Source organism: Chrysemys picta, chromosome 16, assembly GCF_011386835.1.
Source record: "Chrysemys picta bellii isolate R12L10 chromosome 16, ASM1138683v2, whole genome shotgun sequence".
Taxonomy (NCBI): Eukaryota; Metazoa; Chordata; order Testudines; family Emydidae; genus Chrysemys; species Chrysemys picta.
The window spans coordinates 1648028-1675443 of NC_088806.1; the positions used below are offsets into that span (position 1 = coordinate 1648028).

A 27416-nucleotide genomic window follows, 5' to 3' on the forward strand; every position below is an offset into this window, starting at 1 on the left:
CTCACTACAAAAGCAGATTTACCTCTCCTCTTCATGTGTCAGTATCTAATGCCTGCAGCTGTAACTTTCACTCCATGCATCCGAAGAAGTGAGGTTTTTACCCACGAAAGCTTATGCCCAAATAAATCTGTTAGTCTTTAAGGTGCCACTGGATTCCTTGTTGTGTTTGTGGATACAGACTAACAGGGCTACCCCCGATACTTGTGGTGGATACGGATTCGTCTCCCCATACAGTGATCAGATCCAGTACCTCCCGTACGGTCCATGCTGGAGCTCTTTTTCGATTCTGGGACTGCATGGTCACCTGTGCTGATCAGCGCTCCACGCTGGGCAAACAGGAAACGAAATTCAAAAGTTCGCGGGGCTTTTCCTGTCTACCTGGCCAGTGCATCCGAGTTCAGATTGCTGTCCAGAGCGGTCACAATGGTGCACTGTGGGATAGCTCCCGGAGGCCAATACCGTCGAATTGCATCCATGCTAACCCTAATTTGAACCGGCAATGTCGATTTCAGTGCTACTCCCCTCGTTGGGGAGGAGTACAGAAATCAATTTTAAGAGTCCTTTATGTCGACAAAAATGGCTTCGTTGTGTGAACGGGTGCAGGGTTAATTCAATGTAATGCTGCTAAATTCGACCTAAACTCGTAGTGTAGACCAGGCCTAAGTATCTTCATGGGGAGAAAATACCAGGTGCTAACAAGCTGTTCAGTCTAGTGGAGAAGGACAGAACAAGACCCAGTGGCTGGGAGTTCAAGCCAGACATGTTCCAGTGAGAGACGAGGCACGTTCCAGTGAGAGACGAGGCACCCGTTTTTAACAATGGACCAACCCCCCAGGGGGGCAGCAGGGGAATCACCATCTCTGGATGGCTTCCCATCCAGACTGGAGCTTTTCTGGAAGATGCTTTAGTCCGGCAGGAGTGACTGAGCTGAATCCAGGGTGAAGTGGAGGTCAGGGTAGGTGATCGGATAGAGGAACTAATGTTGGCTGAGACAGATTTGGGAAGGGGACACACACATGCACTCTCTCTCTCTCTCTCTCTCTCTCTCTCTCAAAGATGCTGATTCATGAATTCGACGGCTTTGGAACGAACCTCCTGTCTGGATTTTTAAATCGCCAGTGACGGGAAAACATTACAAACCCTAAACTTTATTTCCCCAATACTACTTTCTCCCTGTTACTTACACCTTCTTGTCAACTGTCTGTAACGGGCCACTCTCTTACCACTTCAAAAGTTATTTCTCCTCCCTTGGTATCCTGCTGTTAATTGATTTATCTCGTTAGACGACCTCACACTTGGTAAAGCAACCTACATCCTTTCATGTATTTATACCTGCTCCTGTATCTTTTACTTCATACATCTGATGAAGTGGGTTCTAGCCCACGAAAGCTTATGCCCAAATAAATTTGTTAGTCTCTAAGGTGCCACAAGGACTCCTCAGTATTTTTGCTGATACAGACTAACACGGCGACCACTGAAACTGGGAAACCCTCTGCCGCTCCTGGGAAGTTGTTCCCGCGGGTCGTTCCTCGCCCTGGTAAAAACAGGCATGTCTTTTCCGGTCTGAATTTGGTCCGCCTTGGCGCCCTCAGAAAGACGCTGGGTCCCGAAATCAGAGCGGTTGTGTTTCCAGTGGGAGAGAAGGAAGTGCAGAGGGCTGAAGTATTCAAATGCCTGCCCTCAACCTGCGGCCCCTTTGCCAAAGTGCAGCACAAGCCAGGCTGCCTCTGGGGGCTTCTTTTCTCTCTCCTGCTTTCAGCGCTGATTACCATCAAAGCCAGCCCTCCATTCAGCTCAGCAGGGCTCTGCCTGGGGACATACCTTGTGCTGAGTAGGCATATATGGAAATGAGCGGGTTATTAGGAAGGGGTGGGGCTCGCATGGCTCTTTGTTGAGGTGGCCTGGGTGAAACCCTGGGAGTCTAGTCAGATTGCAGCTCCAGACTTGAGCCTGCAGCGCACGTTTTACCCCAGCACATGGGATTGGGCTCAAAACTGGATGATTTCATGGGCCCGTCCGGCCTTAGGCGCTAGGAATCCCCTGGGGAAAGGAACACACACACTAATCAAAGCCATAGCCAGGCCTGGGGCCCAGGCAGGAGTCTACCTCTCCCTGGCTTCCAGGGGCCAGCGGGGTAAGCACGGTGACCAGATGTCCCGTTTTTAAAGGGACAGTCCTGTTTTGGGGGCCTTTTTCTTATATAGGAGCCTGTGTCACGGACTCACAGATCGTGCCCACTCTTGGCCCCGTGCGGTCCGTGGGGGGTGCCCCTTTTAGTGAGACAGCCCTTCTCGGGGGTCCACTCTCTCTCGGGGTCAGGCCCCTCCACCTCCTGGAGCCGCACCTCTCGGAGCCTTAGCATGTCTGTCTCTGCTGTGGGCCCCCTCAGGGAGTCCACTCGCTCTGGACCCCGGGGCCTCCACCCCCAAAGGGGTTGATGCAACCCTGTTCTCTAGACCAGAGTGACTCTCAGCCAGCGTAACACAGGAGGGTTTATTGAGAGTTGAACCCAGCCCAGGAAACTCTCAGGGCCTCAGGCCTGGCCTCCCTCAGCCCAGCACACCCCAGTCTCTCTGCATCCAGGTGGGCTCTGCCTGCTCCCCCTCTCCAGCCCCCAGCCCCCCTGCTCCCAGCTGAGCATCTGAGATCCCCGGCCCCAGGCCCCGCCTCTGTCCATTGTCTTCTCTCCAGGGAAACAGGGTTGTAAACCGGGGCCTCCGCTCCTGCTTCTGTCCTCTGGCTGGAACCGGCTGGTTAGGTCACTGGGTCCTCTCCCCGCAGCCCATTGTCCGCCCACTGGCCAGAACCGGCTGTGTCTCCTCAGCTGGGCCTCCGGGTCACCAGGTCGCCGGTCGCTGGGGTATCCATCCTCCCGGCCATCGGCTGGGTCCCCACGTCCTCTCTCCGGTCCTCTGCAAAACACACTCCCTCTCCCCTCCCCTCGTTAAACCAGTAACACCCAGGGAAACTGAGTCCCACCCCCGCCGCATGCAAACCATTGAAACTCCACCGAGAACAAGAAAACCCCCCACTTCGTCACAGCTGTTACCCCTCACCCCCTGTCCCGTTTTTTCACAGTTGCTATCTGGTAACAGGAGCCGAAAACGAGACGATCACAAGTTAAAGTGACTCAGAGCTGCGCCAAGCAATGGTCACATGAGCAGCCTGGCCAGTGCTCCAAGGGGCAGGCTCCCCCCCAACCTGTGCTCCTCCTTCCCCCGACATTCAGGGTGCGAAACTGCCCCCCCCTCCCTCCCGCATCTCTCCCAGGAGATAGTGTAAGCCTTTCGAATACGTTGGTTCCTCTAATTTGCCTGCTTGGATCAGAGTTGAGCTAGCTAATGGTGCTAGCCCAATCTGTAAGTTTCAGCGCCAGGGTCCTGTTGAAACACTGAAAGGATCGTTGTTAGACTTCAGAGTCAACGGGCCATTGAGATGGCTGGGGTCTCTCTGGGCCGGTAGGAGGGGAAAGATGCTGTAAGCCACTTACACGCCACTTCTCATGTTCCCCTGTGGGGGACACAGAATTTCTGCCCACCTTGCAGAGTGCAGGCATGGCTGCGTCAGTCACACTGCGGGCAGCTCCCTCCTCTGAGACAGATGAGCTCAGGCTCTCTGCACAGTCAGGCAGCATCACTTAGTCAGTTACGCTCAGGGCAGCCCCACATGTGTTGCTCAGGACTGGCTCGGGGTTCCGCCCTGGCCCAGCCCATCAGCCTCCCTGCCTTGAATGAAAGAAACGCCAGTCCACATCCAGAGAGGCTAGTTCGCTGCTTTCTCTTTTAATAGTGCACAGAATCACTTTACAAAAGAAATCCCCCTTCCCCAAAAATAAAGAATCCTAAATACAGAGGCAGTTCAACACTTGGGATCTTGGTTTTTTGGCAACACGTTTGTGTGTTTGTTTTTGGAGTGACCCTACTTTAAATCCATTGTCCTTGTCCTTTGTTCTACAGCCCCGGGAGCTTCCTCAGCAGAGCCCATGCCCTGGCCCGGTGGCAAAGCGACTTGCCTTGACTGGCTGGAAAGAAAGGTAATTTGAGGAACAATCCTTCACTTGTCTCTGGATCCCAAAGCGCCGCAGGGACAGCTGTCCGGCCTCGCCATTGCTGCGGTGCGGCGAGAGGGGAAACCAAGGCACCAAGAGATGAAGCGACCTGCTCGGGGTTGCACAGTGAAGCAGGGGTGGAGCTGGGATAGAACCAAGGAGTCCTGACTCCCCGTCTCCATTGCTGTAAGCACCAGACCATACTTCTCACCCCACCCCAGAGCTGGGGACAAAACCCAGGAATCCCAACTCCGAGCACCCCCCTGATCTAACCACTAGTTATCACTTCCCTCCCAGAGCTAGGGATAGAACCTAGGAGTCCAGAGTATGACCACGCCCGCCCCCCCCCCCCCGCTCCAGAAATGCAAAAAGAAACTAAGAAGCCACCTCTCCACAAAGCTGCCAAAATCACCTCCAAATCGATTGGCTTTTGTTTGTGTAGCTGCCTGCATGTGGCGAGATAAGGAGTCCCTCCATCTTAATAGAGGATATAACACTCGTGTGTGGGGCAGGGGGTTATGGTACCACAAATCCTCGCCTTGTCCTTTGGGATAGGAATGGAGTGAGGGCAGACTAGGGTGACCAGATGTCCTGCTTTTATAGGGACAGTCCCAATTTTTGGGGTCTTTTTCTTATATAGGCTCCTAGTACCCCCCCCCCCCCACCTCCTGTCCCCATTTTCCACATTTGCTGTCTGGTCGCCCTAGGGCAGACATAAGGCCCCGAGGCAGAATTTTCGTTCTGTGGGAAATGTGGTCATTTTGAAATCCCTTTTCCTTCCAGATCAGAATGAAAAGCAAAGACTTTCTAACTTCCCTGCTAAGTGAAGCTTGAGGAAATCATTGCATTATGCTAAATGTTTGTTTCAATTTTGACTTTTGATTTTTTTCACATTATAATTTACGCCATAGAAGAATAAAACATCTCTATAATTACAATTTAGATCATCGAAGATGAAACATTTCATTTCAACCTGACAGTTTCAGAGTTAGATAATTTCGAAGATAATCATGATGCTGGTATTTATGATATACACTGGACCCTCGCTAGAACGCGCGTCTATATAGCGTGAATTCGCATATAACGCAGTCGCGGCCATGGATCCCAAATTTAATTAATTGCAATTCATTTTAATGCAGTCCCCACTATAACGCGGTACCACACATGGATCCCAAATCCCGCCTTCTAGCCAGGGTCCCGTGTATTTGTAATCAGTCTAAAATTGAAAAAAGCCAGAATGTATCATAAATAATAGTATTTTAGAATGGAAATTGATAGTTCAATCTCAAATTGAAAAAAGTCTGATTGAAAACATGTTTGTTTAAGATTTGCTCATAAATTATATGTAAGCTTGGGAGAATTTGTTAATAATTTTGACAGATAATATCTTTATTTTTAGGCATTTTTATATATTATTGGTTTAAATGTTCACAATTGCACAAAATTATGGATTTTTTTTTTCAATTTTTATTGCTCTAAATTTTCACAGTTGCGAGAAATTATGGAGGGTCAGACAATAATTAATGACAGTAGAGGCTGAGATTCAAAAAGTTAAAGCTTTATAACTGTTAAAACGTAAATTGTCAACATCATGTGAAAATATACAAAGTAAATACCCTTCAACTCGAATAAGTTCTCAAGTCACATTTTTCTCACTTTGTCTATCTGTAAACGTTGACTATCATTGATGGAAATATTTTTTCCTTGGTTTGTTTGTGGCTGGTGAAATCCATGTTGACCAACATTTACCAATAAATATCAAATCCTTATTTATAATACCTATTATAATCTAAAATAAAAAAAACATTGTGTTTGAAGTTTGGCCTTTTTGTTTAAATATTATAATTTATAATATATCATAAATAGCATTATATATAATTATACTCTGTATGAGCTAAAAATTTGATTGAAACAAGTTTCTAATGATCTGATGGTTATATGTAAACACAAAAAGTCAAAATTGAAACAGTGTTCTTATTTTAGCTGAAGAATTTAAAAAAAATGTGAGGTTATATTTTTATTTATAATATATAATAATCATATCGGTCTAGTTACTAATATCATCTACATTTTTAAAAATCTGTCTAGCTAAAGTAGAAACATTGATTTTGAGTTTATTTTGACAGATGATGATCATGTATAATCTAAGCTGAAATAAAACAATTTGAAGTGAAAACTCCAAAGGTTGCGCTGAAAAGAAATGTCGGCCAACCAGACGCCTGCTTGTGGGAAGTTGCCATTTGCACCAAACAGCATTTTTGGATGGAAAAAACAGTCCCTTGGGCAACCGCTGTGCAGGTCGGCCGGGAAGGGGCGTGGAGCAGCCCCGGGGCTAGATTTTTTTGGTGCCTACCTGCTATGCTAGGAAACAAGGTGAGTGCTCTGGTGTGTGGGGAGGTGGCTGTGCATTTCACATGTGTTAGCAGCTCAAACCCCAATCCCAAGACTCCGTCCCGGGCCCGGATGACTGCTAGCACATGTTCTGCGTTCGGAGCCACCCATGTGTTCAGAACACCGCGTCCTAGTGAAAACGTGGCCAGAGTGTGAAGCGCCTCATGGGCTGGGAGGATCAATGGGGCCAGCCTCCATGTCCTGCTGTCTGCGTGTGTCAAAGCAAAGCCGCGTGCACATGTTGGCTACCGGGGCTAGCGAAGAGTGCTGCCCCGTGTGCCGAATGGGCGGAGAGCGGGAGATCTGGCCATGTGGGCCTTGCAACCAGAGCGGCATGGCTGAGGCCTGTCTGGGGGAAGCGGAGGCACAGAGGGGTGAAAGTGGCTTGCCTGAGGTCACACACTGCGTCAGGGACAAAGCTGGGCATAGAACCCAGGAGTCCTAGCTCCTAGCCCCCCTGCTCTAACCCACCAGACCCCATTGCCTTCCCAGAGCCGGGGAGAGAACCCAGGAGTCCTGGCTCCCAGCCCCCCTGCTCTAACCACCAGCCCCCACTCCCTTCTCAGAGCCGGGGAGAGAACCCAGGAGTCCTGGCTCCCAGCCCCCCCTGCTCTAACTCACCAGCCCCCACTCCCCTCCCAGAGCCGGGGAGAGAACCCAGGAGTCCTGGTTCCCAGCCTCCCCTGCTGTAACCACCTCCCAGCCGTCCACTACAGAGCAGTGAATCCAGCTGCATTTAAAATAACCCTCTGCTTTCCATCTTCTCTGAAACCGCGTCTGGAAGAGAGACCAACCCCGTTCTAAACCGGCGAACCCCGAATTGAAACCGGAACCTCCCCCCCCCGCCCCTCCCGGGAGAATCATTTGCCTTTGAAATAGATCAGGGCAGAAAGGAAGGGGCAGAGGCTGCTTTATGCTTTATTTCTCTATATAAATTACCCCCCCAAGCCCCGCCCCAGCATAAATATTTTGCAAAGCAGTTTCATCATCTCCTTACACTTGAGACAGCCTCCCATCCCCTGGTGAGTTAATTAAATACGTAGAGGGGGCGGGAGAACCAGGCGTCCTGGCGGTTGGGGTCCGGAGAGCGCGCCAGCATCCCAAGTCGGTCCTGCCGTCTGTCTAAAAACACTAATGGGACTTGGCGGCTGAGGAGAAGGACTGTACCCACTGTGGGGCCAGAGGGGAGACATTGAGGAGTCAGTGGGGCAGCCGGGGGGGGGGGGGGGTCAGTTTTGTTCTGTAACCCCCCCCATCTGTCAAACCTGGCCACCCCAGTCTTGTCCCTCTTCCCTCCAGAAAGGCAGCGGTGTGGGTGCGCCTGGCACCGGTAACACCTTGTTGTGACCCTCACCCTAGATCCGGTCCAGGGGCAGCGGAAAGGGGGCGATGGTCCATCACCGCTGGGCGTCCTCCCCCCTTTACCTCCGATCCAGGCCTCGCTCGCAGTCCGGCATCCCCGGCCCAGCCGACCGGCTCTTTCCAGCTGGGGGCGCCATGGGATGGCCCCCACAGGAGACCGGAGGGGTCAAAGGCCAGCAATTCACCCCCTCCGCCCCACCCCGGCCGCAGGGGCCTGCTGTCCCTGGCTGGCCCAAGGCAGTGCGGCCGTGGCCCCGGCGTCAGATGGCCGTGTCCCACAGCACCGTGTGCTGGCGCCGGCAGGGCGGCGTGCCCGCCTTGCGGGTGTCCGTGGTGCGGCGCCAGCTGGGGAGGATGGGCATGCTCTCCTGCTTGCAGAGGCTGCGCTCGGGCCGGTGCCGGGCCTTGATCTCCTTGCAGACGCAGCGCTTCCGCTCGATCACCTCCAGCAGCTTCCCGTCCCGCTCCTGGGCGCCCGGCACTACCCCGGGCAGGGGCAGCAGGCCCTGCCCGCCGGAGGGGAGAGTGAGACGGGCCGCAGAGTGCGGCCTGAGCCCCTGCTCGCCCCCACGCACAGCGTCCCAGCCCGGGGATCCCCGCAGCTCCCCCAGTGACTCACAGCCCCTGCCCTCCAGCCCGGGGATCCCCATGGCTCCCCCAGTGACCCACAGCCCCTGCTCTCCTGGCCCGGGGATCCCTGACCCCCATACCTAACCCACAGCCCCTGGTCTCCCATCCCGGGGATCCCTGCAACTCCACCAGTGTCCCACAGCCCCTGGTCTCCCAGCCTGGGGATCCCCACGGCTCCCCCAGTGACCCACAGCCCCTGGTCTCCCAGCCTGGGGATCCCTGCAACTCCCCCAGTGTCCCACAGCCCCTGGTCTCCCAGCCCGGGGATCCCTGCAACTCCCCCAGTGACCCACAGCCCCTGGTCTCCCAGCCCGGGGATCCCCATGGCTCCCCCAGTGTCCCACAGCCCCTGGTCTCCCAGCCCGGGGATCCCTGCAACTCCCCCAGTGTCCCACAGCCCCTGGTCTCCCAGCCCGGGGATCCCTGCAACTCCCCCAGTGACCCACAGCCCCTGGTCTCCCAGCCCGGGGATCCCCATGGCTCCCCCAGTGTCCCACAGCCCCTGGTCTCCCAGCCCGGGGATCCCTGCAACTCCCCCAGTGTCCCACAGCCCCTGGTCTCCCAGCCCGGGGATCCCTGCAACTCCCCCAGTGACCCACAGCCCCTGGTCTCCCAGCCCGGGGATCCCCATGGCTCCCCCAGTGTCCCACAGCCCCTGGTCTCCCAGCCCGGGGATCCCTGCAACTCCCCCAGTGTCCCACAGCCCCTGGTCTCCCAGCCCGGGGATCCCTGCAACTCCCCCAGTGACCCACAGCCCCTGGTCTCCCAGCCCGGGGATCCCCATGGCTCCCCCAGTGTCCCACAGCCCCTGGTCTCCCAGCCCGGGGATCCCTGCAACTCCCCCAGTGTCCCACAGCCCCTGGTCTCCCAGCCCGGGGATCCCTGCAACTCCCCCAGTGACCCACAGCCCCTGGTCTCCCAGCCCGGGGATCCCCATGGCTCCCCCAGTGTCCCACAGCCCCTGGTCTCCCAGCCCGGGGATCCCTGCAACTCCCCCAGTGTCCCACAGCCCCTGGTCTCCCAGCCCGGGGATCCCTGCAACTCCCCCAGTGACCCACAGCCCCTGGTCTCCCAGCCCGGGGATCCCCATGGCTCCCCCAGTGTCCCACAGCCCCTGGTCTCCCAGCCCGGGGATCCCTGCAACTCCCCCAGTGTCCCACAGCCCCTGGTCTCCCAGCCCGGGGATCCCTGCAACTCCCCCAGTGACCCACAGCCCCTGGTCTCCCAGCCCGGGGATCCCCATGGCTCCCCCAGTGTCCCACAGCCCCTGCTAGCCCAGCCCTGCCCTCCCAGCTCTGCCGGTGCCCCTCACTCCCGACCCGCAGCCCCTGGCAGCCCAGCCCTGCCCCCCCCAGCTCTGCCGGTGCCCCTCACTCCCGACCCGCAGCCCCTGGCAGCCCAGCCCTGCCCCCCCCCCAGCTCTGCCGGTGCCCCTCACTCCCGACCCGCAGCCCCTGGCAGCCCAGCCCTGCCCCCCCCAGCTCTGCCGGTGCCCCTCACTCCCGACCCGCAGCCCCTGGCAGCCCAGCCCTGCCCCCCCCCCAGCTCTGCCGGTGCCCCTCACTCCCGACCCGCAGCCCCTGGCAGCCCAGGCCTGGCCTCCTCCCCCCAGCCTGTCTCCCTGGGTGCTGGACATCTTACCAGGCTGGCTGCGTCTTTGGGGTGGCTGCACGGCCTCTGTGTGTGAATCACGGTGTGTCGCACCCCAGAGGTGGAAGCCGACCGGCCCAGGCGGTAACCTCCGGTGAGGTCTGGAGAGTGGGAAGCCAGCTGTGAGATGGGTCACCCTGCCACATGGCGCCCCCTGCCCTGCCCTGCCCCCCACAGCACAGGACCCCCCACTGATCCCCCTGCCCAGCCCCCCACCGTCCTGCAGCCCAGCGTCCCATGTCACCCCACTGGGATCAGCTCTGAGCCAGAGGCGAGTGCTGGCTCCCCCTCCCTTCCTCGCGGAGCTCACCTCCCCCAGTCCTTGCCAAATCCCCCGCCCTGGGGCAGCCCCCTGTCCCGCTTCCCCCCAGCGCCCGGGGGTACCTCCATTGCGGTGGCAGGCAGGGAAGGTCTGGCATGGCACAGGCAGCCCCGTTCGGCAGCCCGGCATCTTGGGCACCATTCCCTCGGGTCCCGGGGCCCGCACAGGGATCCCCGACAGCAAGGTCCCCGCCAGGGCTTTCTCCTCCCTGTCCGGCTTCAACTGCGCCTCGCCACTGCCGCTCCAGACCCGGGCGCCCTCGGCGGGCTCTGCCAGAGCAAAGGACAGGGTCAGAGGGGAACACGTTCGAATCCTCCATTCCCTGAGCCAGCCAGTGCCCGCCCTGGGGCCGGGTGGGAGCCAGCGCCCCCCAGAGGGGACAGGCCCCTGCCCCATTCTCCCACCCCCCTAAGCCAGCCAGTCCCACCCTGGGGCTGGGTAGGAGCCAGCGCCCCCTAGAGGGGATAGGCCCCTGCCCCATTCTCCCACCCCCCTAAGCCAGCCAGTCCCACCCTGGGGCTGGGTGGGAGCCAGCCCCTTGCCCCATTCCCCCACCCCCCTAAGCCAGCCAGTCCCACCCTGGGGCTGGGTGGGAGCCAGCGCCCCCTAGAGGGGACAGGCCCTTGCCCCATTCCCCCACCCCCCTGAGCCAGCCAGTCCCACCCTGGGGCTGGGTGGGAGCCAGCGCCCCCTAGAGGGGACAGGCCCCTGCCCCATTCCCCACCCCCCTGAGCCAGCCAGTCCCTGCCCTGGGGCTGGGTGGGAGCCGGCGCCCCTAGAGGGGACAGCACCCTGCCCCATTCCCCACCCCCCTGAGCCAGCCAGTCCCACCCTGGGGCTGGGTGGGAGCCAGCGCCCCCTAGAGGGGACAGGCCCTTGCCCCATTCCCCACCCCCCTGAGCCAGCCAGTCCCACCCTGGGGCTGGCTGGGAGGCAACGCCCCCTAGAGGGGACAGCCCCCTGCCCCATTCCCAATACTCACTCTCTGGCTCCTTGCCTTTCCGGTTGGCGTAGAGACCCTTCCGCTGCAGCGCCCACCCCACGCCCAGCGTCTCCTCGTCGGCGCCAGCCACCATGTGGGAGCAGGCGATGCTGGCGAAGGCCCCGCGGTCCTGCAGCTGGAACTTCACCACGGGCGCTGCCGCCGCCTTGGCCCCGGCCCCTTTGACGCTCTCGTAGGCCGGCGGGCGCTTCATTCCCCCGCAGGGGGCCGGGTAAGTCCACAGCATGCCCAGGGGCGGCACGGGGCGCGGGGCCGGCTTGCCCACGGGCACGGTGGCCGGCTGGGCACACAGCATGCCGTGCAGCACCGAGATCTCCTTCTCCGTCTTCTGCTCGGCCGGCAGCCCCGAGTGGGTGGTGACTTTGACGGCCGAGTACACCATGGTGTAGGACACCGCCGGCTTGTCCTTGGCCGGCTGCGGCACGGGCAGCATGGAGGGCAGTGGCTTGGACGGGGGGCAGATCATGCTGTGGGAACTGGGCAGCTCCTTCTCCGCCTTCTGCTGCCCAGCCTGCTGCGGGGGTAGCGGGGTGGAGTGGCTGCGGGCGCGGCCGGAGGGCACCAGGGCTGGGTGCCCCGGTGGCTGGGGCACAGCTGGTGCCTCCTTGGTGTGGCAGGGCACGGGGAGCTTGGAGGCCTCCTGGGTGCCCGCTTTGTACCCTTTGTGCCCTGTGCCCTGGGGGAAGGCCAGCAGGGGCGGGCGGTGCTGGAGCAGGTTGGGGAAAGGTGGGGGGATGTCGCAGGGGGAGGCCTTGCCCTTGTCCAGCTTGGCCTGGCGCGGGCGGGGGGTGGCGGGCACGCCGTTGGCCTCCTCAGGCAGCGGGTACTTCATCTCCTCGTAGATCGCCTCACTCTCGTCGGAGTCCTCCTCCCCCGCCGGGGGCCCCCCGGCGCCCCGCAAAACGTCCCCCACCATCTCGATATAGACGGGCTCCTCGTCCTCGGGGTCTGAGCCCTTGGTGTGGCCGTGGGAGAAGGCCCGGCCGAACCGTGGCGGTGGCCCCCCGCCCGTGGGGGTCGCCAGGGGGCGGCTGGAGTAGGTCTCGTCGAAGGAGACCGAGAGCTGGGTGTTGGGGCTGCGCTTAGGCTTCTGGGGGGGCACCTTGCGCCCCAGCTCCCGGCTCTCGGAGCATGACTTCTGGGGGCCTGGGAGAGGGAGAAAGTAGAGCTGAGATGCGGCCACCTCTGGGGGGGGTGGCTGGTTAAGCGGGGACCCCTCGCCCGGCGCTGAGATGTAGCCACCTCTGGGGTGGGGCGGCTGGTTATCCAGGGACCCCTCACCTGGAGCTGAGATGCGCCCACCTCTGGGGCGGGGCGGCTGGTTACGTGGGGACCCCTCGCCCGGTGCTGAGATGCAGCCACCTCTGGGGTGAGGCACAGCGGCTCACCTGTTTAGGACTGGAAAGGAATGCCGGGTTTGACTGAGGTGGCGGGGGGTGGGGGGGCGTTGAAGGAAGCTGGCCAATCGCTGGAGCTGAGGTTCGACCAGGGCATTGGGGCTGGCTCTGCCTGTCAGGGGAGGGCACCCCCTACTGAGCGCCCCTCCCTGCAGCACAGCACCCCCTAATGGCACACAGGAGAATGCCAAACACACACACACATGGCTCCACCAGTCCTAAGGCCTCACCGGTTTTCTTGCTGCCGGCCGGCTCTGCCGCCCGCCCCTCGCCTGCCATGCTGAGCTTGGTGCTGGGGTGGCGCTTGGGCTTGGCCGGGGGCTTCCTGGTGCCGGCGGCCCCCTCGCTGTTCTCCACGCTGCCCACCGAGTGGCAGGAGAGGGAGCGGGGCGCCATGCCGCTGGCGCAGGGGTGGGGCGCGTGCTCCTGCGAGGCCGGCATGGTCATGAAGCCCATCCGGAAGTGGCGGCGGAAGGAGGCCACATCCCGGATCTTCCCCGCTCCCGGGTCCTTGGCTGAGCTGTGGGGACACAAAGAGCAGGAGATGAGGGGGCACAGGATGCCTGGGTTCTCGTGGCGGCTGCCAGGAATTGCCACAAGGTGGGCTAGGTGGGTAGAACCGCATCTGCAAGACCAGGGCAGGTGCCGCGTATACCAGTAGTTGCAACAGTGTGGCACGGCCAGACAGTAAACAGCGATTTCCACTACGGGTGTCTATGCAGATGCGGTTTACAAGTTTGGGGGGCCTTGGGCCAGATCATGTGGGGCCCCCCCCCGCCCCTTCCACCGGCAATCCCGTTGCCTGCCGCCCCAGCACGCCTGCCGGGGAAATGCGGTCGGGGGGCGGGCCGGCGGGCCGTGTGATTGCCCATCTTTCCGGGGGCCCCGTGGCTGATCCACCTCTGTGTCTATGGCGTCCGGTGCTGCACCTTGCACCCAGGCAGCCTTCTTGGACAAATCCCAGCATGCATTGCATCCATCCGACGCTGTCGCAACGGCTGTTCTATCCTGTATCCGAACCGCCTCGCTGCTTCGGCTGAATCTGGGCCACGTTACTGCATGACGTTAAGCCACTGCGGGCCTCGTTCTGCCATGCACTGGAACCTCATTGTGACAGCGAGTGGTCTCCATCCGACCCCCAGCGCCTCGGGCGAGGGATCCCTGTGTAACCGGCCGCCCCACCCCAGAGGTGGGCGCATCTCAGCGCCGAGCGAGGGATCCCTGTGTAACCGGCCGCCCCACCCCAGAGGTGGGCGCATCTCCGCGCCGGGCGAGGGGTCCCTGTGTAACCGGCCGCCCCACCCCAGAGGTGGGCGCATCTCCGCGCCGGGCGAGGGGTCCCTGGGTAACCGGCCACCCCACCCCAGAGGTGGGCGCATCTCAGCGCCTCGGGCGAGGGGTCCCTGTGTAACCGGCCGCCCTGCCCCAGAGGTGGCCGCATCTCAGCGCCTCGGGTGAGGGGTCCCTGTGTAACCGGCCGCCCCGCCCCAGAGGTGGGCGCATCTCAGTGCCGGGCGAGGGGTCCCTGTGTAACCGGCCGCCCCACCCCAGAGGTGGGCGCATCTCAGCGCCGGGTGAGGGGTCCTCGCGTAACCAGCCGCCCTGCCCCAGAGGTGGGCGCATCTCAGAGCTGGGCGAGGGGTCCCCGTGTCACCAGCCGCCCCGCCCCAGAGGTGGGCGCATCTCAGCGCCGGGTGAGGGGTCCCTGTGTAACCGGCCGCCCCACCCCAGAGGTGGGTGCATCTCAGCGCCGGGCGAGGGGTCCTCGCGTAACCAGCCGCCCTGCCCCAGAGGTGGCCACATCCCAGTATCAGGGGAGGGGTACCTGGATAACCGGCCCCCACTCCCCTCGCCCAGAGAACCCAGGAGTCCTGACCCCCGCGCACCCCTTTTTGGGCTCCTCGTCCTTGTGCTGCCGGCACTCCAGCTTGGCCTTGCGGTAGAGCAGGTTCATGTCGCGGCGCAGCGGCTGGCGGGTCTGGCTCAGCGCCCCGTAGGCCCGGCTGCCCCGCTCCTCGATGAACTGCAGGAAGGCAGAGATCAGCGCCTCCTGGGGGCTAGTGCTCATCTTCCCTCGGCCCAGGTCCGGGGGCGCGCGGGGAGCCCACCAGGGGGCGCTGCTGGGGGCAGTGACAGAGAGTTAGAGAGGGAGGGGATGGGGCCCTTTCCCCGCTGGGAGGTAGTGGTGAGCGGGGGAGCCAGGATGCCTGGGTTCTCTCCCCAACCAGACACAGACAAGCCAGACCCACCACTCTGATCCCCCTGGCCCCCGGGTTCTATGCCCCCTACACCCGCAGGCCACAACTCCCCAGACTCCTGGGTTCTATGCCCCCTACACCCGCAGGCCAGAACCCCCCTGGCCCCCTGGTTCTATGCCCCCTACACCCGCAGGCCACAACCCCCCGGACTCCTGGGTTCTATGCCCCCTACACCCGCAGCCCAGAACCCCGCGGACTCCTGGGTTCTATGCCCCCTACACCCGCAGGCTAGAACCCCCCCGGCCCCCTGGGTTCTATCCCCCCTACACCTGCAGGCCAGAACCCCCCGAACTACTGGGTTCTATGCCCCCAATACCCGCAGGCCAGAACCCCCCTGGCCCCCTGGTTCTATGCCCCCTACACCCGCAGGCCACAACCCCCCGGACTCCTGGGTTCTATCCCCCCTACACCCGCAGGCCACAACTCCCCAGACTCCTGGATTCTATGCCCCCTACACCCGCAGGCCAGAACCCCCCTGGCCCCCTGGTTCTATGCCCCCTACACCCGCAGGCCACAACCCCACGGACTCCTGGGTTCTATGCCCCCTACACCCGCAGGCCACAACCCCCCGGACTCCTGGGTTCTATGCCCCCTACACCCGCAGCCCAGAACCCCCCGGACTCCTGGGTTCTATGCCCCCTACACCCGCAGGCTAGAACCCCCCTGGCCCCCTGGGTTCTATCCCCCCTACACCTGCAGGCCAGAACCCCCTGAACTACTGGGTTCTATGCCCCCTACACCCGCAGGCCACAACCCCCCGGACTCCTGGGTTCTATGCCCCCTACACCCGCAGGCCAGAACCCCCCGGCTCTCTGGGTTCTATGCCCCCTACACCCGCAGGCTAGAACCCCCCCGGCCCCCTGGGTTCTATCCCCCCTACACCTGCAGGCCAGAACCCCCCGAACTACTGGGTTCTATGCCCCCAATACCCGCAGGCCAGAACCCCCCTGGCCCCCTGGTTCTATGCCCCCTACACCCGCAGGCCACAACCCCCCGGACTCCTGGGTTCTATCCCCCCTACACCCGCAGGCCACAACTCCCCAGACTCCTGGATTCTATGCCCCCTACACCCGCAGGCCAGAACCCCCCTGGCCCCCTGGTTCTATGCCCCCTACACCCGCAGGCCACAACCCCACGGACTCCTGGGTTCTATGCCCCCTACACCCGCAGGCCACAACCCCCCGGACTCCTGGGTTCTATGCCCCCTACACCCGCAGCCCAGAACCCCCCGGACTCCTGGGTTCTATGCCCCCTACACCCGCAGGCTAGAACCCCCCTGGCCCCCTGGGTTCTATCCCCCCTACACCTGCAGGCCAGAACCCCCTGAACTACTGGGTTCTATGCCCCCTACACCCGCAGGCCAGAACCCCCCGGACTCCTGGGTTCTATGCCCCCTACACCCGCAGGCCAGAACCCCCCCGGCTCCCTGGGTTCTATGCCCCCTACACCCGCAGGCCAGAACCCCCCGGAATCCTGGGTTCTATGCCCCCTACACCCGCAGGCCAGAACCCCCCGGACTCCTGGGTTCTATCCCCCCCTACACTCGCAGGCCAGAACCCCCTGGACTCCTGGGTTCTATGCCCCCTACACCCGCAGGCCAGAACCCCCCGGACTCCTGGGTTCTATCCCCCCTACACCCGCAGGCCAGAACCCCCCCGGACTCCTGGGTTCTATTCCCCCTACACCTGCAGGCCAGAACCCCCCCGGCCTCCTAGGTTCTATGCCCCCTACAGCCGCAGGCCAGAACCCCCCGGACTCCTGGGTTCTATCTCCCCTACACCCGCAGGCCAGAACCTCCCCGCCCCGGACTCCTGGGTTCTATCCCCCCCACACCCGCAGGCCAGAACCCCCCCCCCGGACTCCTGGGTTCTATGCCCCCTACACCCACAGGCCAGAACCCCCCCCCCGGCCTCCTGGGTTCTATGCCCCCCACACCCACAGGCCAACCCCCCTGGACTCCTGGGTTCTATCCCCCCTACACCCGCAGGCCAGAACCCCCCGGACTCCTGGGTTCTATCCCCCCCTACACCCGCAGGCCAGAACCCCCCCAGACTCCTGGGTTCTATTCCCCCCCCACCCGCAGGCCAGAGCCCCCCAGACTCCTGGGTTCTATCCCCCCACACACCCACAGGCCAGAACCCCCCAGACTCCTGGGTTCTATCCCCCTTACACCCACATGCCAGAGCCCCCCGCCCGGACTCCTGGGTTCTATCCCCCCCCACACCCGCAGGCCAGAACCTCGCGGACTCCTGGGTTCTATCCCCCCCTACACCCGCAGGCCAGAACCCCCCGGACTCCTGGGTTCTATCCCCCCCTACACCCGCAGGCCAGAACCCCCCGGACTCCTGTCTTCTATCTCCCCCACACCCGCAGGCCAGAACCCCCCGGACTCCTGTCTTCTATCTCCCCCACACCCGCAGGCCAGAACCCCCCCGGCTCCCTGGGTTCTATCCCCCCCCCACACCCGCAGGCCAGAACCCCCCGGACTCCTGGGTTCTATGCCCACCACACCCGCAGGCCAGAACCCCCGTCTGAACTGTCGGACTCCTGCTACCCCTGGCGGGGGGTGGTGCATTTGGGGTGATGTGGAGGGCGGAAGGGTTGGTGTGGGTTGGCAGAACGTGACAGGGAGCGGAGGGGGGAGACCCACGGCACCTGGGGTGAGCGTGGCTCCTGCGCGGCCCGGGGACGAGTTATCCGGGGGGGCAGGAGTGGGGGGCGGGGGGCATGTCTGGCCAGTGCCGATGCGGGTCCCCCGGCGCTGCTCCGGGCTGAGCTCAGGGGGGTCTCCGGTCCATGCTCGGCGTCGGGTGCTGCCCCGGCAGATCAGGGATCCTCTACGGGCCTGGGGGAGAGAGGGGGGTCACAGGGGCCTGGGGTCCCATCCCCTGCCCCATGGCCCCCAACAATTGCCCCGTGCCCCTCAGTGACCCCCATCCCCTGCCCCACAGCCCCCAACAATCACCCCGTGCCCCTCGGTGACCCCCAGCGCCCCATCCCCTGACCCACAGCCCCCAACAATTGCCCCGTGTCCCTCAGTTACCCCCAGTGCCCCATCACCTGCCCCACAGCCCCCAACAATCACCCCCTGCACCCCAACACCTGTCCCACAGCCCCCAACAATCGCCCCATGCCCCTCGGTGACCCCCAGCACCTGCCCCATGGCGCCCAACAATCGCCCCGTGCCCCTCGGTGACCCCCAGTGCCCCATCTCCTGCCCCACAGCCCCCAACAATCAACCCCAGCGCCCCATCCCCTGCCCCACAGCCCCCAACAATCGCCCCGTACCCCTCAGTGACCCCCAGTGCCCCATCACCTGCCCCACAGCCCCCAACAATTGCCCCGTGCCTCTCGGTGACCCCCATCCTCTGCCCCACAGCCCACAACAATCACCCCGTGCCCCTCGGTGACCCCCAGCGCCCCATCCCCTGCCCCACAGCCCCCAACAATTGCCCCGTGTCCCTCAGTTACCCCCAGTGCCCTATCACCTGCCCCACAACAATCCCCCCTGCACCCCAGCACCTGCCCCACAGCCCCCCAACAATCGCCCCGTGCCCCTCGGTGACCCCCATCCTCTGCCTCACAGCCGCCAACAATCACCCCGTGCCCCTCGGTGACCCCCAGTGCCCCATCCCCTGCTCCACAGCCCCCAACAATCGCCCCGTGCCCCTCGGTGACCCCCATCCCCTGCCCCACAGCCCCCAACAATCACCCTGTACCCCTCGGTGACCCCCAGCATCCCATCCCCTGCCCCACAGCCCCCAACAATCACCCCCTACCCATCGGTGACCCCCAGCGCCCCATCCCCTGCCCCACAGCCCCCAACAATCGCCCTGTGTCCCTCAGTGACCCCCAGCACTCCATCACGTGCCCCACAACCCCCAACAATCGCCCCGTGCCCCTCAGTGCCCCAAAGTGCCCCAGCACCTGCCCAACAGCCCCCAACAATCGCCCTGTGTCCCTCAGTGACCCCCATCCCCTGCCCCACAGCCCCGAACAATCACCCCGTGCCCCTCAGTGACCCCCAGCGCCCCATCCCCTTCCCCACAGCCCCCAACAATTGCCCCGTGCCTCTCGGTGACCCCCATCCTCTGCCCCACAGCCCACAACAATCACCCCGTGCCCCTCGGTGACCCCCAGCGTCCCATCCCCTGCCCCACAACCCTGCCCCCATCCCCGTGATCATGGCTGGAGCCCCTTGCTGGAGCCCAGTGCGCACCCCCAGCCCCACAGTTTCCCCTCCCTCCCAATCTCCCCCTCCCTATCTACCCCTTTGCAACCCCCCACATCTGCCACCCCACCCCTCCCAGGCCGCATCCATCCCAAACGTCCCCTTCCCCTCTCCTCCCAACCCCTCCCCGCATCCCTTCATCCATCCATCCCTCCCCTTCCCAGCCCCAGCCCCCCACATCCTCCCATCCCTCCCCTCCCAACCCCTCCCCTCATCCCTCCATCCCTCCCCTTCCCAGCCCCAGCCCCCCACATCCTCCCATCCCTCCCCTCCCAACCCCTTCCCTCATCCCTCCATCCCTCCCCTTCCCAGCCCCAGCCCTCCCAGCCCCCCACATCCTCCCATCCCTCACCTCCCAACCCCTCCCCGCATCCCTCCATCCCTCCCCTTCCCAGCCCCAGCCCTCCCAGCCCCCCATATCCTCCCCTCCCAACCCCTCCCCGCATCCCTCCATCCCTCCCCTTCCCAGCCCCAGCCCCCCACATCCTCCCCTCCCAACTCCTCCCCGCATCCCTCCATCCCTCCCCTTCCCAGCCCCAGCCCTCCCAGCCCCCCACATCCTCCCATCCCTCCCCTCCCAACCCCTCACCTCATCCCTCCATCCCTCCCCTTCCCAGACCCAGCCCTCCCAGCCCCCCACATCCTCCCATCCCTCCCCTCCCAACCCCTCACCTCATCCCTCCATCCCTCCCCTTCCCAGCCCCAGCCCTCCCAGCCCCCCACATCCTCCCATCCCTCCCCTCCCAACCCCTCCCCGCATCCCTCCATCCCTCCCCTTCCCAGCCCCAGCCCTCCCAGCCCCCCACATCCTCCCCTCCCAACTCCTCCCCGCATCCCTCCATCCCTCCCCTTCCCAGCCCCAGCCCTCCCAGCCCCCCACATCCTCCCATCCCTCCCCTCCCAACCCCTCACCTCATCCCTCCATCCCTCCCCTTCCCAGCCCCAGCCCTCCCAGCCCCCCACATCCTCCCATCCCTCCCCTCCCAACCCCTTCCCTCATCCCTCCATCCCTCCCCTTCCCAGCCCCAGCCCTCCCAGCCCCCCACATCCTCCCATCCCTCACCTCCCAACCCCTCCCCACATCCCTCCATCCCTCCCCTTCCCAGCCCCAGCCCTCCCAGCCCCCCATATCCTCCCCTCCCAACCCCTCCCCGCATCCCTCCATCCCTCCCCTTCCCAGACCCAGCGCTCCCAGCCCCCCACATCCTCCCATCCCTCCCCTCCCAACCCCTCCCCACATCCCTCCATCCCTCCCCTTCCCAGCCCCCCACATCCTCCCATCCCTCCCCTCCCAACCCCTCCCCACATCCCACCATCCCTCCCCTTCCCAGACCCAGCGCTCCCAACCCCCCACATCCTCCCATCCCTCCCCTCCCAACCCCTCCCCACATCCCACCATCCCTCCCCTTCCCAGCCCCAGCGCTCCCAGCCCCCCACATCCTCCCATCCCTCCCCTCCCAACCCCTCCACTCACCCCTCCATCCCTCCCCTTCCCAGCCCCCCACATCCTCTCATCCCTCACCTCCCAACCCCTCCCCGCATCCCTCCATCCATCCTTCCCTCCATCCCTCCCCTTCCCAGCCCCAGCCCTCCCAGCCCCCCACATCCTCCCATCCCTCACCTCCCAACCCCTCCCCGCATCCCTCCATCCATCCTTCCCTCCATCCCTCCCCTTCCCAGCCCCCCAGGCCCCCCTTCCCAGCCCCAGCGCTCCCAGCCCCCCACATCCTCCCATCCCTCCCCTCCAAACCCCTCCCCACATCCCTCCATCCATCCTTCCCTCCATCCCTGCCCTTCCCAGACCCCCAGGTCCCCCTTCCCAGCCCCAGCGCTCCCAGCCCCCCACATCCTCCCCTCCCAGACCACCACATCCTCCCATCCCTCCCCTCTGAACCCCTCCCCGCATCCCTCCATCCCTCCCCTTCCCAGCCCCCCAGACTCCCCTTCCCAGCCCCAGCGCTCCCAGCCCCCCACATCCTCCCAACCCCTCCAGCCCTCCCCTTCCCAGGCCCCCAGCCCCAGCGCTCCCAGCCCCCCACATCCTCCCAGAACTCCCCTCCCAGCCCTCCACATCCTCCCAGAACTCCCCTCCCAGCCCTCCACATCCAGCCCCCCAGACCCCCTTCCCAACCCCAGTCCTCCCAACCCCCCACATCCTCCCATCCCTCCCCTCCCAGCCCTCCACATCCTCCCAGACCTCCCCTCCCAGTCCTCCACATCCAGCCCCCCAGACCCCCTTCCCAACCCCAGTCCTCCCAACCCCCCACATCCTCCCATCCCTCCCCTCCCAGCCCTCCACATCCTCCCAGACCTCCCCTCCCAGTCCTCCACATCCAGCCCCCCAGACCCTCTTCCCAATCCCAGTCCTCCCAACCCCCCACATCCTCCCATCCCTCCCCTCCCAGCCCTCCACATCCTCCCAGACCTCCCCTCCCAGTCCTCCACATCCAGCCCCCCAGACCCCGTTCCCAACCCCAGTCCTCCCAACCCCCCACATCCTCCCATCCCTCCCCTCCCAGCCCTCCACATCCTCCCAGACCTCCCCTCCCAGTCCTCCACATCCAGCCCCCCAGACCCTCTTCCCAATCCCAGTCCTCCCAACCCCCTACATCCTCCCATCCCTCCACATCCAGCCCCCCGACCTCCCTTCCCAGCCCAGCACTCCCAACCCCCCCACATCCACCCTGCCCTCCCCTCCCAACCGCCCACATCCTCCCATCCCTCCCCTCCCAACCCCCCCAGCGCCCCGTTTCCATCGCTCCCGCCTCACCCCCCCGCAGGTCCCCCCGGCCCCGCCCGCCCCCCGGTACCTGCCCGGCCCGGCTCCCCCGGCTCCGCTAGCCCCATCCCGCTGCCGCTGACGCAGCGTCCAAGACACGCGGCGCCTCCCCCCGAGCCGAGCAGCCGGGGATGGAGAAACGAGGGGGGGGAGACAGCGGCGCCCCTCACCCCTCACATACAGCCCCCCCCGCCGGTGCCCCCCACTCCCGACCTGCAGCCCCCCCCCCGCCGGTGCCCCTCACTCCCGACCTGCAAACCCCCCCCCCCACACCCTGCAGGTTCCTCTCACTCCTGACCTGCAGCCCCCCCACACCCTTCTGGTGCCCCTCACTCCCGACCTGCAACCCCCCCCCTCGCCCCGCCGGTGCCCCTCATTCCTGACCTTCAACCCCCCCCCCCCCGCCCTGCCGGTGCCCCTCAATCTTCCCCCCACCATGGGCTGCTGGCTGAACTGTATTCGAACCCCGCCCAGCGATCTCCTGAGCCTGTAAAGTGCCCGGGGGGGGGGGGGGGGGGGATCATATGTCCTTAGTGCCTGGAACATGGAAAGGGCATTTCCCGACCCATGGACTAAGCATCTGAGGCTGCTGTCAGAGCTCATACATCACCCAGCACCGGGCGCAGATGCATCCACCTCTGGGGTGGGGCGGCTGGTTACCCGGGGACCCGTCGCCCGGCGCTGAGACGCGCCCACCTCTGGGGCGGGGCGGCCGGTTACCCAGGGACCCCTCGCCCGGCGCTGAGATGCGCCCAGCTCTGGGGCGGGGCAGCCGGTTACCCAGGGACCCCTCGCCTGGCGCGGAGACGCGCCCACCTCTGGGGCGGGGCGGCTGGTTACCCAGGGACCCCTCGCCCGGCGCGGAGATGCGCCCACCTCTGGGGCGGGGCAGCCGGTTACCCGGGGACCCCTCACCCTGCGCGGAGATGCAGCCACCTCTGGGGAGGGGCGGCCGGTTACCCAGGGACCCCCTCGCCTGGCGCTGAGACGCGCCCACCTCTGGGGCGGGGCGGCCGGTTACCCAGGGACCCCTCGCCCGGCGCGGAGATGTGCCCACCTCTGGGGCGGGGCGGCTGGTTACCCGGGGACCCCTCGCCCGGCGCGGAGATGCAGCCACCTCTGGGGCGGGGCGGCCGGTTACCCAGGGACCCCTCACCTGGCGCTGAGACGCGCCCACCTCTGGGGCGGGGCGGGGCGGCCGGTTACCCAGGGACCCCTCGCCTGGCGCGGAGACGCGCCCACCTCTGGGGCGGGGCGGCTGGTTACCCGGGGACCCCTCGCCCGGCGCGGAGATGCAGCCACCTCTGGGGCGGGGCGGCCAGTTACCCGGGGACCCCTCACTTGGTGCGGAGATGCGCCCACCTCTGGGGCAGGGCGGCTGGTTACCCGGGGACCCCTCGCCCGGCACGGAGATGCAGCCACCTCTGGGGCGGGGTGGCAGGTTATATAGCTCAATGCCTGAGCAACCCATGCCAGTCTCCCTCCCCATCCCCAGATACCCCCGTTACCTCTGCTGGGCCCTGGGCTGCCTTGAGTGTCAGCCATGGGGCCACCCAGCTTATGTCCCCAGGAGGGAATTTCTGAAGAGGGTGAAGTGAGCAGCTCATAAGCCCCTCCCTTCTCGGGGCTGGCAGCCCGGGGGCATGGTGGGGAGCTGCCTCCAGTCTGTGTCCCCCCCCATGGAGTGCAGGATGGACCCCTCCAGTCTGTGTCCCCCCCCCCCCGCATGGAGGGCAGGATGGACCCCTCCGGTCTGTGTCCCCGTCCCCCATGGAGGGCAGGATGGACCCCTCCGGTCTGTGTCCCCGTCCCCCATGGAGGGCAGGATGGACCCCTCCAGTCTGTGTCCCCCCCCATGGAGGGCAGGATGGACCCCTCCAGTCTGTCCCCCCCCCATGGAGTGCAGGATGGACCCCTCCAGTCTGTGTCCCCCCCCCCCCATGGAGTGCAGGATGGACCCCTCCGGTCTCTGCCCCCCCCATGGAGTGCAGGATGGACCCCTCCGGTCTGTGTCCCCCCCCTCATGGAGGGCAGGATGGACCCCTCCGGTCTCTGCCCCCCCCCCCCATGGAGGGCAGGATGGACCCCTCCGGTCTGTGTCCCCCCCCCCCCATGGCCGCAGGGGCTGAGCTGGGGTAGATCAGCCTGTCTCGCCAGGGCTCCCCGAGTGACAGGCAGCTCCAGCCCCCACTGGCCCCCCGGGGGCGCCTGTCCGTGGTGCAGGTGGGGCTGGTTCGAGCCAATGGGGGTGGGTGGGGGTGAGAGAGCTGGGCTGCCCCCTGGTGGCGTGTGTGTGTGTCTGTGTACTGACCCCCGCTGGTTACCCCCTCACAGCCCAGCCTCTTTACCCCCCCGGCTGACCATGGCAGCCAGAAAACCTAACCCCCTCCCCAAGAGATGGGTCAGGAGCATTGGGTCATTTGGCACCCAAGTAATCAAGCCATTGATGAAAGAGCTCGCTTCTGGGGTGGTGAGCTGCCGCGGGGAAGGGGTTAATGGGACGTGAGTGGGGCAGGGTGGCAAAGAAGGGGTTAACTGGGCGGGAGTGGAGGCGAGGAGGAGGGGAAGGAGCTAATGGGGCAGGGCGTTGCGGCGGGGAAGGGGTTAACGCGGCGGGCTGTAGCGAGCATTCGGGCGGGGGGAGGAGGGGGCGGCGCTGGGGGGCGGGGCCGGGGGCGGGGCTTGGGGGGAGCTGTCAGCTGGTCGGGGTGGGGGTTGGACTTCCTGGAGCGGGGACTTGTCAACAGGCGGTGGGTCTGGCCCGAGTCGAGTCGGAGCGGGGCGGGCGCCCCCAGGGCAGGGAAGAGAGAACCCAGCCCCCCCCCCCCCCCGAGACGTACCCCCCCTTCCCCTGATCCTGCCCCTTGGGGCACTTCCCCACCCTGCCCCCAACTTCAGGGAACTTTCCAGTCCTGCCCCCTCCGTGGTGGGCGGCCGGGATGCCCGGAGCCCCCCAGTACTGCCCCGTGACCTTTGACCTGCCCTGTGACCTTTGATCTGCAGGTGAGCTACAATCAGGGGGGCACCGTAGCCCTCCATTTGCTGCGCCACCCGCGGGGATGTCGCCGCCCCCGCCTCCGTGTCTGGCCGGAGACCCCGGCATGGGCCCGGTGTGGCCCCGGCCCCGGTGAGCCGGCGCAGGGACCATGAGTGGCGCCCGGAAGAAAAGCAGCTTCCAGATCACCAGCATCACCAGCGAGTTCGAGCCGCCGGCGGCGCCGCCCGCCCTGGAGCCGCCCGAGGACACGGCCGCGCCGCGCAACGGGCCGCCCGGTGCTGCCTCCCGCTTCCGCCTGGTGAAGCTGGACCAGGGCCCGGGCGAGCCCTTCAAACGGGGCCGCTGGACCTGCCTGGAGTTCTACGACCATGACCCTGAGCACCAGGCTGTGGGGCGGCTCCTGGGCGCCCCCCGGCACCCACAGTCCCTCGACTCCCGCCTGGAGCTGGCTGGGCTGCTGCCCAAGCCCCACGGCTACTTCAGCCCCCCGCCACCGCTGCGTGGGCACGGCCACTCCCAGGGCACGGCCCATCCCGGCGAGCACTTGCCCCACTCGCTGGGGGGCGGGGAGAGGACGCCTGGGGGCAGAGCTCACAGCCATGGGGCCGCCGCGGAGCCGAGCCTGGGGGTCGAAGAGCTGCTGCTACCCCACAGCCTCGCCCAGCGCATCCGGAGGGAGATGGAGGAGCGGCACAAGGTAAGTGGGCCCGGACACCTGGGTTCCGTCGGGGACGGGAGTGCCACGGGGTAACCCCACTAGCCGGGGTTGGAGGTGACCACAGGGGGGATGGCGAGTGGCTGGGGAGGGAGGGGGTGACTGTGGTGGGGCAGCCCCTTGGGAGCCATCTCACCCCTCTTCCAAAGACCTGCTCGGGGTAGCGTTGGCCTGCGGAACTCCCTGCCACTGGATGCTGGCAGGGCTGAGGTTTATTGGGGGTGGGTGGGTGAGGACCACCCTCTCCTGTGCCATAATGTGGTGAGGTGCATTGTGGGAATTTCTGAGCCCTGACCCCCACCTCCCCAGCTGCTAACTCTCCCCCTCCGTGTCCCCATCTCACCCCATAGCCAGACAGTGCCCCACCCCGGAGGGGACAGGCCACATCTCTAACTCTGGCTCTCCTCCCCAGGTGCCACCCCGAGGCTCCCGCCCCTCATCCCCAGCCCCCCCGTTCTTCCGGGAAGGGAGCCCTGTCCGGAGGGGGTCAGACCCCTTTGGAGGCCTGGCCCGCTCCATGTTCGCTATGGGGGGCCACCAGGACAGCGATGATGAAAGGTGAGGCGGGATTTCCTGTCCGCTGCGCCTGGTGGAGGGCGGGACTTCCTGGTTTGCCGAGGAGTGGGTTTGGGGCGGGGGGAGGGGGCTGCAGTGCTGAGGCCGACGGGGAGCAGGCCGGGGGCAGCCGTGCTCAGTGGAAGAGGAAGGAAGCCGAGGGGGGGAAGTTGCATTTGAACGGCTGGCAGCGGATGTGACGCAGTAGTGCCTCCCGGATCCGGGGTGGGGGGACATCGGGGAGGGATCCCGGCAGCAGAGGAGGGGGGTGCAAGGTGGGGGTAGGGAAGCAGATCAGGGAGACCCTACAACAACAAACCTCTTCACGGGTTACGCCTTCCTTTTGGGAAACCCTACAATAACGAGCGAGTGCTCCCAAAGCCCCCTGACACCACCAAGGCGGCCTGTACAGGCCTGCAGCCTCTGAGAGACCCTACAATAACAAACTGTCCCCAGTGCTTCCAGCAGACCCGGGAGTGAGGGGCACCGGCAGGGCTGGGCTAGCAGGGGCTGCGGGTCGGGAGTGAGGGGCACCGGCAGGGCTGGGCTAGCAGGGGCTGCGGGTCGGGAGTGAGGGGCACCGGCAGGGCTGGCTAGCAGGGGCTGCGGGTCGGGAGTGAGGGGCACCGGCAGGGCTGGGCTAGCAGGGGCTGCGGGTCGGGAGTGAGGGGCACCGGCAGGGCTGGGCTAGCAGGGGCTGCGGGTCGGGAGTGAGGGGCACCGGCAGGGCTGGCTGGCAGGGGTTGTGGGTCGGGAGTGAGGGGCACCGGCAGGGCTGGGGGGGGCAGGGGCTGTGGGTCGGGAGTGAGGGGCACCGGCAGAGCTGGGGGGGGCAGGGGCTGTGGGTCGGGAGTGAGGGGCACCGGCAGAGCTGGGGGGGGCAGGGGCTGTGGGTCGGGAGTGAGGGCACCGGCAGGGCTGGGCTAGCAGGGGTTGTGGGTCGGGAGTGAGGGGCACCGGCAGGGCTGGGCTAGCAGGGGTTGTGGGTCGGGAGTGAGGGGCACCGGCAGGGCTGGGCTAGCAGGGGCTGTGGGTCGGGAGTGAGGGGCACCGGCAGAGCTGGGGGGGGCAGGGGCT

At 64.4% G+C, this 27416-nt stretch overlaps 2 protein-coding genes and 1 long non-coding RNA gene across 4 annotated transcripts; 2 read left to right on the forward strand and 1 right to left on the reverse strand.

Moving 5' to 3' along the window:
- Window positions 1-1916: 1916 nt before the first annotated feature.
- LOC135976068 (uncharacterized) lies at window positions 1917-6305 on the forward strand. Its single transcript, XR_010593286.1, has 2 exons — window positions 1917-4234; window positions 6175-6305. It is a non-coding gene; the product is annotated as an uncharacterized LOC135976068 (long non-coding RNA).
- A 93-nt stretch (window positions 6306-6398) lies between these two features.
- On the reverse strand, window positions 6399-22242 carry NYAP1 (neuronal tyrosine phosphorylated phosphoinositide-3-kinase adaptor 1). 2 transcript variants are annotated; one of them, XM_065570474.1, is made up of 8 exons: window positions 22103-22242; window positions 17717-17906; window positions 14690-14826; window positions 13034-13323; window positions 11386-12552; window positions 10466-10672; window positions 10073-10182; window positions 6399-8307 (listed from the first exon to the last, which is right to left on the reverse strand). In XM_065570474.1, the coding sequence occupies exons 3-8, from the start codon at window positions 14755-14757 to the stop codon at window positions 8062-8064; spliced, it is 2088 nt and encodes a 695-aa protein (XP_065426546.1). In that variant the 5' UTR covers window positions 14758-14826; window positions 17717-17906; window positions 22103-22242; the 3' UTR covers window positions 6399-8061. The 2 variants fall into 2 exon arrangements, with proteins under 2 accessions (XP_065426546.1, XP_065426545.1); XM_065570473.1 differs by having other exon boundaries at window positions 14690-14920.
- A 2539-nt stretch (window positions 22243-24781) lies between these two features.
- TSC22D4 (TSC22 domain family member 4) lies at window positions 24782-27081 on the forward strand. Its single transcript, XM_065570509.1, has 3 exons — window positions 24782-24821; window positions 25075-25766; window positions 26197-27081. The coding sequence occupies exons 2-3, from the start codon at window positions 25218-25220 to the stop codon at window positions 26344-26346; spliced, it is 699 nt and encodes a 232-aa protein (XP_065426581.1). The 5' UTR covers window positions 24782-24821; window positions 25075-25217; the 3' UTR covers window positions 26347-27081.
- The last annotated feature ends 335 nt before the right edge of the window (window positions 27082-27416 follow it).